Source organism: Antennarius striatus, chromosome 18, assembly GCF_040054535.1.
Source record: "Antennarius striatus isolate MH-2024 chromosome 18, ASM4005453v1, whole genome shotgun sequence".
Lineage (NCBI taxonomy): Eukaryota > Metazoa > Chordata > Actinopteri > Lophiiformes > Antennariidae > Antennarius > Antennarius striatus.
Window position 1 is genome coordinate 2,820,044 of NC_090793.1, and position 13,912 is coordinate 2,833,955.

A 13,912-nucleotide genomic window follows, 5' to 3' on the forward strand; every position below is an offset into this window, starting at 1 on the left:
GCAATTTAACCAGAACACATTTCCTTTGTAATCTTTATGCAGATGACTTCCAGCACAAAAAGTGCATTTTAAACATTTTCCTAGATTATTATTCTGTGTGGCACGAAGAAGCCAGTGAATAAGCTAATATAAATTACTAGCTTGATTGAATCCAGTGGTGTTTTTGCTTCCAGGTTTAAGAAAATGGACCCATTTCACGCTGATGTCAGCAAACGGTTCAGGTTAATGAAGACGAGTTGTGCTTTATTACTAGTTGACGTTAATCCAGTTTGTTACCTCGGCTGAGGAGCTTGTTTTCACCCGTGTGTATAAGGGGATTACACAAAAACTGCTGCATGGATTTTCACAGTGGGTCTTGATCTCCGTAAAGAGTATTACATTTTAGAGATAATCTGGATGAAGAAGCACGGTGAGGTCAGAAACGCGAGTTTCTGTCGCGTCAAAGAAGAATGGCTGCCATCTGAACACGGCTTATGGGCACGGGATTCCTTCTCGCTAAAAACATAAGCATCACAAAACCTCAGTCCAGAACGCTGGTTTTTTTTTTTTTTTGTCTGAACTTGAGTGGAAAGAGTTAGAAGGAAGAAAAATCAGCATGTCTGTTTCCATCTTTGTTAAATATTTGTGCTCTTGAAGTGTTTTCAAAGAAGAAGCAGCATAAAAACAGGCTTAGGCTAGATCAACTACAGCAGAGGTCACTGTGTGCTGTTACATGTAGTGTGAGGATGAAGACATCTCTCAGCATCGTCTAACCGTCGCAGGTCAACCTCCAGCCACAACGAGTCCCCGGCTGTCAAATCACTGCTGCTACAAATCAAACATACTCCGAAAAACAAGAGGATGAAGGTGAAACGGCGCGGCTGCAATGCGCAAAACAAACAGCATCGCAATCTACGGTACCTCCAACGGGAACATGATGATGATGATGACATGTACACGTTTTTACAAAAAAAAAAAAAAAAAAAAACAACGCAAAAGGAAAAAAACAAAAACATTATTAAATTATGTGTAACAAATTAACAACCCACCCACACACGCGCGCTAAAACATTCACACAAATCTTTTGGATGATGACCCCAATTTTGTTTTCTTCCTTTTGTTTTCCTGGTTTCTCTAAAGACGACACAGATAGACGAGGTTAGGGTAGATATAATAAGCCCTTACAATATGTAAAGGTCTCCAGCGAATGGGATCTCCCCCACAGTGGACTGTGGGAAAGTGGGGTGGAAGGGAGGAAGAGAAGGATGTCGTGAGGGGGAGGATGGGGATACGCCCGGATGACGGGGGCCATCTATACGCCGGGGTTGGGGTTGTTGTGTGTGTTGGTCGAGCCGTTGCTTCCCTGGATGGTGAGGCTGATCTCATCCTTCCTTTCCTTCTCCTCCTCCTTCAGCTCCTCCTTCAGCTCCTCCTTTTCCTTGAGAGGACGAGCCTCCGCAGTGTCTTCGGGGGCCATGGGGGCATAGCGGCCTGTCCGGTGCTCTTGCAGGGCGGGGCCCCACTTTGGATGTGCTCTGCATGCGTTCTTCAACCGCTGAGGGAAGGGACACATCGTTAGCAGTGTTAGCATGCAGAGAAATCAATTTATTCCTTAATACATATGATTTATATATAAAATTTCATAGTTTCTGGGTCCTGGCCGGAGTTTCTTCCTCAATGAGGGAGTTATTCCCTGCTGCTGTCGCTTATACTTGCTCTGGAGGATTTCTCTGTCTGTTAAAGTGCTTTGAAATGTCTGCTGATGTGATTAAGCGCTATACAAATAAAGGTTGATTGATTGATTGATTGATTTATGTACATATATATATTCAAAAATCGCTTCTCAGGTAAAAAACATTTGATATTATGTTTCTAGTAAATCAACTGTTGTCACATTTGTTGATGTCGAAACCTGTGAAACTTGACACGACAACAATTGCAGGGTTTTTTTTATGTAACGCAAACAGATCAATCATCAAGAGTCTCGACCAATCACAAACAGTCGCACCTCTCTGAAGGTGGAGCCTGGGGACCTGTAGATCTTGTAGATGGCATAGATGGGTATGCAGACCACCGAGGATAAAGCCATGGAGAAGCCGATGGCCAGGGACCAGCCGGGGTAGACGTAGTCGTTGTAGGTGATGGGTTTGTACTGGATCACCGTGAAAATCAGGATGAACTGCATGGACAGAAGAAGAACAGGAATGATGAAGAGTCAAGGGAAGTTCTGAAGGGCTACATCTCAGGAATATTGATCTGAATGAAGGACAGGGTCAGAGATGATGGAATCAAGTAATCCCAAAAATGGTAAAGTGACAAAGATGATAGTCTTGAGTAGTCTTGCAGACAACCGACTAACGAACACGGGTAAAAACACAACCTCTTTGATGGAGGTTCTCAATGACTTAATGAGGTATTTATCATGGCTGTTCCAGACTGCTGTTCTAGCAGACGGCTGAAAGATCACGGCATTAATCTGTGAAATGAAACAAAAGAGCTCGAAAATCAGACCAGAATTCCACAACAATGAATTTCTTGGTTGTTTCAAAAGCTTAGCCGACTACTTAGGGAACAGCTTAGTGTCCCGGAAGACTTGTATTTATGGGGTTATATAGGAAATAAAGCCGTCCAGATTAGTGTTGATGGTGGCTCAAATGTGGGTCAGCGCTCATTCTTTTCAAACTTCTTTTCATGTAATGGATGCGTGTTTGAAATTTTAAATGTCCGTTGTCAGTCATACTATTTTAATATCGAACTTCAATCGTTGAAGATCGTCGGAGCTTGCATTGCGAGACAAATTCCCGTGTGAACAGACCATAAAGTCTCATCTTTCTTATCTTATAATTATAGAACGATGTAAACACCGGTTTAAAATCCAAGCTATGATTTATCCATCCCACTATTTCACGGAAATGCACACGTCTAGAATCAATCACAGTTTTGAAGAAACGAGGCCAGAACCGTGGCTGGACTCACGTACAGTTTGGACTACATGTTCTGGGCCAATGGTCGGACAGCGGTGTGTTTACTTACGGAAATGATGACGGGGGAGATGAATCTCCAGCACACCTTGAAGAAGATAGGAGGAGCGAAGCCAAGCATCATCTCAACATCTTTGAAGTAGTTAATGTGACCTGCCGCCAAAACCAACAGACAAGTCAGCGTTCGGTAGTTCCGGTATTGTCAGACCTGAGTATAACGACCTTTCTCGAGATCGATCAGATAGCCGTCCTTACCGTAAACATACATGACGCAGATGCACATGATACAGGAGATGATAACCAATGAGAAACTGGCAGCGTAGTTGTCCATGAGTAGCAACCAATAGATTCCCGCCTGCACATGAAACACAATGAGGGTAAAACCATAGTTCTGTTACAGGAAGACAGAACTTGGATGGGATTGGGTTTACCTGCGTGGTTAGCGGCACGCCCAGTAAAAACCCAGTGATGGCCACCGATAGCGTGACAACGGTCTTGTGCTTCATGATCCAATCTGTGCCGATCTCGTCGACAATGGCCGTCACCAGAGTCTCCAACAGACAGAACTTCAACAACAAAGGAGAAATTAGATCCCGTTCAAAGTAGTCTGATCTGGATTTAAACTTTTGTCCTGTAGATGGCGCTAAATGAGAGGTAATAGTGCCATTTGAATCGTTCGACCATGAATGACATGCAAACCTTGACAAACCAGAAACAGAAAGTTAGCGGTATCCGTGCATACAATGTTGGTTGTTTTTTTTGTTGTTGTTGTTTTTTTAGAAATTCCATTATCAAAAGTATTTTATGGTTTCAGTCTTTTCCTGATTTTCCAGCATCATAATGTGGGTAAATTGAAATAGACGGAAGTGTCAATCTCTGGGGAACTGTTTCTTGAACAAGATGCGGGTGTTAATCTCACCTGTGTTCCCAGTCCCAGAAGGATGAGCATGAAAAAGAAGAGCAATGACCAGAGAGGTGAGATTGGGAGCAGAGTGAGGGCTTCTGGGTAGGCCACGAAAGCCAATCCCGGGCCGTGGTCGGCCACCTCCGACACGGGGACGTTCAGATTGTGCGCCATGAATCCCAGGATGGAGAAAATGACAAATCCGGCATAGACGCTAGTAGCACAGTTGGTTATGCTGATGATTATGCTGTCTCTGTAACAGACAAAGACGAGAAGAATAACATGAACACATGGGATAATTATCTAAACTGGTGCTTAGAAAGTACTTTCCTTTAAGTACTTTCTAACCCATAATTGAGCTACACATCAGGTGTTTAACTCAATTACTGTGTTAAACATCAGGTGGAGTCGTGACAGGTTATTGTGTGAACAAAACAGAATAATCTCATTCACTCACCCCATAGAACGGTGACATATTTCCTTTAGTTTAATTGTTAAAGAGTTTAATGTGTTAATTTTTAAGCTAGTGGCGGCATCGCGGCGCGGCCATAATGGACTGTTTGCCTTTCCAGATTTGCTAGCTAACACGTCTACAGTGAGGATAAAATGCTATTTTTGCAATTCATGTGTCAGTGGATGGCTGTGTGTTGGGTTCCAATGTTAGCTGAACTAAGATAATCTCATCCTAGAGACTCGGCTTTCGTGCAATCAAACACTTTGAGATATTTGAGGTATTTTTAGGTATATTTAGTGTTGATATGAACAGATCATAAACTATCTGAGCAGAATTACAACAAAATGAGACCAAACCAACAATAAAGAGAAACTTGTCAGACGCACACCTTTAATGGTCCTACAAAGCATGTGAGATGTCAGAAAACTGGTCCGTGTTTGCGTATAAACGGTAAACCACACCTCCTCTACTGTATGTGTACAGATGGACCAGGCTAACTAGAGTTGAGTCATCATAAGAGCAATCAGCATTTTTGTTTTTGGCATTTGGGTTGTAAAACTGCAGTTTACAGCATGTCATTGTATGACCTCAATACGGCAGCATAGTATTCACAGATTTCACTGTAAATGTACAACATTTTACTGTGGATTATTAGTGCTGGTAAAATATAGAAGTGAAACGTTCTTCCTCTCCAACTCTGGTAAATTGATCATTGTTGGATGACCTTTTGATCGGCTCTTACTTGTTTAGCAGTTTGCAGTTTTTGAACATCAGCAAGTTTTCATCGGCACAATGAAGGTACCAGGAAAGACTGTTCTGTCATTCGGGACTCGGTCTCCGGAGTCTTTTAATTTCGTGCTATTTTCAAAGCGTACTGTTTCACCCTGAGCCATTTGAGAATAAACTGAGTAATGTGGAAAAAGGAAAAGGTATATTTAGTGTTTCCTGAGAAATACACCTGTAGTCCTGGCTAGATTTGTTTTTCTTACACTTTAATCTGGGTGCTGTTAGCGTGAATCGCCGATGTCATTAAGTCGCTACTCAAACCCGTCACCTCTGGTAAATACAGCCAATCAGCGAGATCCAGATCGTTCATTCCCCTTCAAATTACCTTCACGTTTCCTCCCTGCCTGAGACTTTGTTTGGCGGCACCTGTTCAGACTTATCACAGAGGACGTCTCTGATGCCCCCCACCCCCACCCCACCCCACTTCAGCTCCAGACCACCAGCCAGCCCCTGCACCTGCTTTCAGTCTTGCATTCAGGAGTGCAGAGGGTGACTCCACAGGGACGGAGCTGCCAAACACAAGCTGATTACGCCTCCTGCAGCCGTCTGAGCCGATAGCACCACCTATCCTCCTGGTAGAGGAGTGACTCACAGCTTCAGACTTTCTCCTTCCTGACCCGCCAGTTTATGTAGACAAGCTCTCTTTATCTCGTCCTCTTCGCCTTCTCCCTCGCTCCCTTGGCATTCACGTACAGAACAGCCGCTCACCAAACACAGATCTAAAACACTTTATCTCTATCGCTCCTGCTGTTCTACCCCAATCCACCTCCCTCCATCTCCTTCCACACCTTGAATTGGACTATTTTACCCCCACTTTCTCCATCACTCATAGGAAGCAGCCGTCTTTCCTCAGGTAGGAGGCGTGCATCCTCGCACAGGTTCTTCTAAGATAGCAAATGTCACATGTGTCAAACTTGAGGCCCGGGGGCCAAATGTGGCCCACCACAACATTTTGTGTGGCCCACGAGAGCATGAAAGGTCAGAGGTCTAAAAATAACTAGGTCAAAAGTGTGTTTTTCAGTGAAAACGAGTTTGACACCCTTGGAAAATGTATATTTTTGCCATCCCGTCTAAGGAACCAACCTGAAACAGTTGTTGTGGAACTTATTATAGGAAGCCATGGTGATGAGACCCCCCCAGGCACAACCCAGAGAGTAAAAGATCTGTGAAGCAGCGTCTCCCCAGACCTGCAATGACAAACGGGCATTCAGACGGAGATCGGAAACAACAAGGTGAATCCATCTCTGTTGTCACGTTATTTATACCTTTGCATCGAGAACCTTCTCCCACTGGGGGGTCAGGTAGTACATGATGCCGTTGATGGCGCCTTCCAGCGTGATGCCCCGGATGAACAGGATGGTCAGAACAACATAGGGGAAGGTGGCTGTGAAGTAAACCACCTGGACACATGTAGGATTAATCAGACATTTGTTAACAAGAGTGTGTGTGAATAGGAATGTGTGTCAATGTGTGTGTCTGACCTTTCCAGACGACTTAACGCCCTTAAAGAGACACAGAAAGACCACAATCCAGGACACGGCCAGGCAGCCCAGGATGGGGAGACGCACTTCTCCCAGGTTCCCAATGTCATCAGAGATGTTCAACACATAGTGTCTGAAACAGACCGGGAAGATTTACGATCCACATTGAAAAATCAACACCAGTCCGAGTTCAATTTGTTCTGTAAACTCTGATAATGGCGTCAAGTTCTTTTCCAATGATTAAGAGCAGTTGACATTGTTTAACATTATGGTTAAATAAACATACAATAGATTCCAATCATCTGTTGGGACTTAAGGCTGTTTCATTTTCGGCGCTGAGTCAACTGAGGTTAAATCCCAAATCTTCAGGTCTACCTCCACCTTTTCGTTCGGGACATGTAGGTTGAGTGTTTCTGATCGGACCTGAAAGATAGTCATTGTCATTGATGCACTACAGAGACTTACTTCCAATACTCCTCACTGGGGCTGGTCCTCTTAGTGCGGTTGACCACCTCAGACACTCCAGCTATCAGGTTGGTGGTGGTGTTAGCCAGGGTGGAGTTGAGATGATTGCTGCCACTGACTACCCCGCTGCAGTCCGGCGTGTTCCAGGGGTTGTTGCAGTAGGTCCACGGTAGCAAGTTTGTCATGGACATGAAAAAGTAGTAGAAGGCAATGCAAATGACCACGTTGTAATAGATCCCAATGTAGGTCGACACAACCATCATGCCATAGCCCACACCTAAAGAAAGAAGACAAGGTGAAGAGAAAAATATTTTTGAACTTGGATTTGAAGCAATCAGTGAACAACAGTCCTGCAAGAGGTGGAAAAGGTGTTCCCTTACATCCGAAGTTAAGGACTGATCAAAGTTAAGGTGCATGTTCACTGTAGTGTCTCTAAACGTGTTGCCAGCGTGTAAGAAAATAAGATTTGTTAGACACTAACCTTTAAACATTGGGCTGATTTTCCATACTCCCAGGCATCCCTGGCTTGCGAACTGACCAAAGGACAGCTCCAGGAAGAAGAGGGGTATGCCGCAGAAAACAAGCATGATGAAATACGGTAACATGAAGGCACCTGAAGGGGAGAGACAACAGGACAGACATCCAGTGAGTTGGTCAAGAAGTTCAACCGGTGCAAAAGCACCAACAGACAAAAAAAATTCTACAATATGACGTTAAAAGTTTGTTGGTTTACTAAAATTTTCAGGCAGGTTCACCATATTACCATGGCCACTTTTGAACCAATTTCTGGAATGCTTTTGGTTACATGACCTATCTGTAGTAAAAGATTTTTAAAAATTCAGATTTACATATAAGCAAACCAAACATATTGTAACACCAGCTTTCAGGAGAACTGGGAGCAGGTGGTGAAACTTATTACCCGCTGAAAACCCCAAACCACCTGTCAATCTCAAGAAAAACATCAATATTCCATCTTCCTTTGTGTAGCAGTATGACTCCACCCCCCCCCCCCAATCCATCAATCAAATTCCAGTAAGCATGACCTTAGACTCTGAGGTCCTACAAACCACTGCTCTGCTCCTGAAGATCGTGGGTAGAGAGCAACATCATCTGCAAAGAGCAATATCACAAACAGGGCTGCAGACTAGCGCCATACTAAGCAAACTAGACCACCACCAAAGTCTGATCAATTGCTGCACGGGCCATACTATACCTCATATTGAACTAAAATCTAAGCTACCAAGCAAAGAAACAAGTCAATGCCCAACAAAACCACAAGTTCTTGGTGGAGTTAAAAAGTTAAACCTCATCTGTCACTGCCCTGCAAGAGCATAGAGGTCAACCAATGTGCAGCTGAGTCAGTGGTGCAGCAACTCTCAGTTGGTTTTTAATGTGTACGTTAACTAGGTTGCTTACTGCAACCAGCTGATACCTTACAAATACCATGACCTTATCATTCTATGCGTTCTGCAGCTGTGTATGCATTATTGTAAGACTTTTCTGCATATGTAACACTAATACAAACGTATTTGCAGCATAAACAAGAACTGAAGTAGGACAGAATCCAACGAGAGGTCAGATGTTGGCAGCTAAATGATTCTCATTATAGTTAACAGCAGATATACAGTGCGTTTCAGAGCACATTCCACCTAATCTTTAAGGATCAGTTTGACCCAAAGGAAGACGGACTAAAACAAACTGACAGCTGCAGAGCTTGAAAATAGTCGGGAAGTAGCAGCTGGATTCATTCTGAGCACGTTTCAACAGCTTTCACACCCTAGTTAGCAATAACTACACTTACAAGGATAGAAAGTCGTGTGCGTCAAGGGTGAGCTGCTGATGGCAGCCGAATTGATTGGAAATGAAGGTTCAATCAGACTGATGATGACTGATCTGGCTTCTTTAATTATGTAAGATGTTCTACTTCACAAAAATACACACTATATAAAGATTTCCATGCTGTACATGTGTGTCATAGTTCTACTGATACAGCTGATCCCAGCCAGCAGATCCATCACAAAAACAATCAATCTATCAGGAACTGATGTAGGTAGCTGACATAATCCATTATCAATGAGGCAAATATTGACCACACCCCCAATAACTGAAAGGATGGGTGTGTCACAACGACAGAATTAATGTTAATGAATGGGTGGCGTTTTCACACACATTCAGTCATTCACTCCAGGTTCACACAGTGAAACAGTCCAGGTTCACGCAGTGAAACCGTTTGAAACAATCCTACTTCTGATAAATCCACCAGACATAGCGCCATAAGGGTGTGAGTCTCCTACGTATTTATGTGGGTGGATGAAAATATGAACAATTCGTATAGCTATAGTGTGCTACAAGCAGACTGAACACGCTTTGTGAGGCTTTTGTCCATCAATCCATTTCTCTTTCTGCTACCGGAATTCCTCATTATCTTGCCGATAAGCTATCGGGCTTCATGTATATCTTGCATTCATAAAATCAGGTGGTTGCAAAGATAACACACTCAACAGATGTACAAACACAAGGTTTAAAACCAAGATTGTTTGCTATACATCCAAATATTACCCCAATGACGTCACCAACCAGCTCCTTGGTCAAGTTACGGTCCTCTAATACGCCGATAAATCAGCTAAGCTCAGCTCAGATTTCCATACCTCCTCCATTTCTATAGCACAGGTAGGGAAACCTCCAGACGTTCCCCAGACCCACGGCGTAGCCCACACTGGTGAGGACAAACTCAATCTGGTTGCCCCAGTTGCCTCTGCGGGAGTTTTCATCTTTCTTCACTGGTTCACCTGGAACTGCTCCGTTCTGCAGAGAGAGAGGGAGAAAGAGATGGATAATTGAATAATCAGATACTTTGATAATCGGTAGCTTGGTTTGCAGGTCCGTCGAGACGAATCAAACCGCGACTTTTTAACGCCGACACGTTTACGGGAAACTTCACGACGTTTACTTTTTACCACGGTCTCATTTCTTGCGTTCATTCTTCTGGTTCAGAAGAGAAATTCATTCGGATTTGTCGATTCCGGTTGTGTTTACACTAGAACAGGTGGCGCTAAAAGGAGGAGAAGGCATCCTGTTCGGTCCGATTTGCTGCTCGTGTTGAGGTGAATAATTCATGAACACACTTTCTTGTACGTTATTCTAATACGGGCCCACCGGAGCAGACGGGATGGGAAGTGAAACGGGCGCTTCGAGAACAGCCTGTAAACATTTGGTCTTGTCGTCTCGACTCGTAGCTTCATCCTTCTCTCTCCTCTTCTTCCTCCCTCCATCACTCCATCTGCTGGCATCAGATGGTCCCTCACTCCTGACCTCCCTTCGTAACCTCAGCTGCGTCCGCCCGTCCATCCATCCGTCCGTCCGTTCGTCCGTCTGTCCGGGCGCACGTGAAAGCACTCGTGCGCCCAAAGCGGAACACATGCTGCTAATTATGATCATTTACATCCGAACGTATTAAAAGTGAATGACGGGCGGCTGTAGGACAAACTGGAGTCGTGTCGGGGTAAAATAAAATACACTCAAAAACCCAAAAAACAAAACAAAATCAAATGTCAGAATGAAAGCGCGTTTATTTTGGAGCAAACCACTTGAAGCTTTCACACCTACAGGATCTGTAAAATAACAGAAATAATAATAGGGGTTAGTGAAGATTTAGGAAACATTAATTATCCTTGATGTGCTGAGAAGAAAAGTGTTAGACTAAAAATGGAAAAAGGTCTGGTTGGTTTTATTCCATGTGGCTGGAACCACAAGAGACCGTTTACCACCAAATATCTGAGCAGACAGTCCTTTTTAACCTCATAGAATAAACAACACAAGACGAACCAGTATTTAGAAGAATTTAATAAAGGATAAGTATGTTTGGCAGGATTTTTTCCTTGGTTCAATGTGGCGTTTTCTGTCTTTGCTTTTTTGATTTGTGTGAGTTTCATAGACAGCAGGATTACCGTGACCTTAAACGACACCTTTCAGACGTGACAGGAAAGTTGTGGTTAAAGTTTGCTGCTGACTGTATGAACCAGTAAGTATTTCGCTTCAACGCAACAAAACAGGGAACTACATGATCAAGTCTACCTTAGGTTTTCACAAACTTTGCAACCACGAAAGAAATTGTTCCGATTTTTGCACCCAGACTAAAGAGGTGGAACTGGAACCGTGAGGTCGCTGCAGCATGGACATGTCGGCGTGTTTTCCCAGCTGTGTTTAGCGCTACAGCTCAAACGTCCGTGACGTTTTCACAGGCTAAGCGCGGTTTGTGCATAATGTTATCAGTTCCATTCCATCATAATCAGGTGAAACTCCCGCAGGGCTTCAGGTCCTGCGGCGAGCCTGAAAAACATGTGGCCTCTCCCGGATCATTACACAACCACAGCAATTGAAAGCATCCTTCCCGCGGCAAAACATTTAATCTCTGAAGTGGCGCCAAGCATGGCTAATGAGTGAGACAAAAGACGGACAAATGATAACAACCGACGCACAGCTGCCTGCTTTTTTTTTGTGTGTGTGTCCGGGTTCATGTTTGAATCCCGCTGTGTTTGGGACGACAAAGGCCGGTGGAGTGTGCAGGCGCGACGGACTGGGACGTCGGCAACACGTGTTGTTGACGAGGAAACGCGCAGCAGGTCGTGTGTCGGGTCGCGTCCGTTTGGGGTCGACTTTGGCGGGGGAAAAGCTCGACAGAGATGGTCGTCTGGTTCAATGTGGCGTTAAGGAAAAAGATAATACGTCGTGTAAATGCGATTTACAAAAAATAACATTTAATGACCAGGGTGAGGAAACATAATCGCTCTGTATTGTGTTTCCTTAATAGATGCATAACAGGAAATACAGTATTTTCCGCACCATAAGGCGCACTGGACCATAAGGTGCACCAGACTATAAGGTGCACCGGACTATAAGGTGCACCAGACTATAAGGTGCACCGGACTATAAGGTGCACCGGACTATAAGGTGCACCGGACTATAAGGCACACTGGACTATAAGGCGCACCGGACTATAAGGTGCACCGGACTATAAGGCACACTGGACTATAAGGCGCACCGGACTATAAGGTGCACCGGACTATAAGGTGCACCGGACTATAAGGCACACTGGACTATAAGGCGCACCGGACTATAAGGTGCACCGGACTATAAGGTGCACCGGACTATAAGGCACACTGGACTATAAGGCGCACCGGACTATAAGGTGCACCGGACTATAAGGTGCACCGGACTATAAGGCACACTGGACTATAAGGCACACTGGACCATAAGGCGCACTGGACTATAAGGCACACCTTCAATGAATTGCTATCTAGGCTGCTGACCAGATGGGCAACAGTGTGGGGGTTGAGGTTACAGCTGACAGCTGAGAACCCATCTTCAGTGAATGGCCTATTTTAAAATGTTTTTTCTTATAAGTCACACTGGATTGTAAGGCGCACTGTCAGTTTTTGAGAAAATTAAAGGCGTTTAGTTGCGCATTATAGTGCAGAAAATACTGAAACTTCTTTTTAATAGCATGTTAGCATCGGCTGGACTTGACAAGCTCCAACGGGAGATGATCCGACCGCCAGTGACAATGAAATCAAACAAAAATGACAAAACAAAGCCCTGTAGGAATGGGGTTAAACAAACAAATTTTGGTGAATTTGAACACACCACAAGACAGTGAATTGGAGAAATAGCCAGGTCAGAAGGACACCTGAGGAAACACCTGGTCAAACACTTCCTCAGCCAACACTCGACCTCGACACACAGCGAGCCGTCGGCGCAGCAGTGTTTTTTATCAGTGTGTGTGGTTTTTTTTAAATAAAATGGATGATTTGAAAAAGACAAAAACCTGCTGGTATCCGCATCTCGTGAAAGTTTCCCCTACGTATATATCGATGAACACGAGCACCGGACAACCCGGCGTTCTGAGGTGTTCTGTTTGGGAGTTGTGAATTCATTAGGAGTCGTGATCACATGACTGAGCGGATTTCTAAATCTGGTGACAGTTTTCCCATCAAGATGCTAAATTTTTCTAAGAAACGAACAAATGTATAGAAAAGAACCTGAATGGGGATCCGCTTCTTTTAATTCACCGACTCGTCCAACAAATTGTAACCGTTGGGGTCGTTTTTTGTTTTTGTTTTTTTTGGGGGGGGGGTAATCCTGCAGACAAACAACCGTTCCAAAAGGATCTCGCCCGTGAAGCGAGCAAAGAAAGAAAACATGTTGTTATTTCGCACAAAAAAATCAGGCGTTTTTTTTTTGTTTTTTTTTCAAAGTGGCACACGTAATCTCCCCCAATCCACCCCCTCATGGAGTTTAGTAAACATATCTGCCTGCAGCCGTCCACTGTGGGACAAAAAGCCCACCGGATCCCCCCCAGAAACAGACGGCTCAAAGCTCTTTTATGGGTGGGCTGTGAGGTGAGAGTAATGGGCCTAAAGACAGCGTGGACCGCGGCTTCTCAACCTTGCTACCATTGGGGGCCACATACCAAAGGATCCCATTGGGCAAGGACTGAATAAACCCCCCTCCACGGCTGATTAATTGAAACCAATGGCTGGTGTGTCTCTGGAGGTGGGGAGGGAGGAGGAGGAGAGAAAATTGAGATGAAGGATGGGTTAGACGGAAGGGGTCATGTACAGGTTGCATCAGCTCGTACTCTGACAGTCGTCGACGTGCTTTAAAACACACACACTCCTGCATACTTTGGTTGAAATTGCACGACCACAAAACACAGGAAGTCAATTCAACAGCGGATTCTGGAGAAAAAAAAAACTGCAAAATTTATTTGACGTATCTAAAACTGCAACCTGGAAATATACGAATTCACATCCAGAACGACTCCAAATAATCTCTTTAAATGTACAAATCCGATGACTTCCTT

The 13,912-nt window shown here is 44.2% G+C and overlaps 1 protein-coding gene across 1 annotated transcript; it reads right to left on the bottom strand.

Annotated features, from left to right (window-relative positions):
• Positions 1 to 1,229: 1,229 nt before the first annotated feature.
• On the bottom strand, positions 1,230 to 9,841 carry slc6a9 (solute carrier family 6 member 9). Its single transcript, XM_068340630.1, has 12 exons — positions 9,699 to 9,841; positions 7,532 to 7,663; positions 7,051 to 7,327; positions 6,586 to 6,718; positions 6,370 to 6,504; positions 6,188 to 6,291; positions 3,880 to 4,117; positions 3,392 to 3,526; positions 3,216 to 3,315; positions 3,013 to 3,113; positions 1,988 to 2,158; positions 1,230 to 1,534 (listed from the first exon to the last, which is right to left on the bottom strand). The coding sequence occupies exons 2-12, from the start codon at positions 7,653 to 7,655 to the stop codon at positions 1,292 to 1,294; spliced, it is 1,761 nt and encodes a 586-aa protein (XP_068196731.1). The 5' UTR covers positions 7,656 to 7,663; positions 9,699 to 9,841; the 3' UTR covers positions 1,230 to 1,291.
• Positions 9,842 to 13,912: the final 4,071 nt, after the last annotated feature.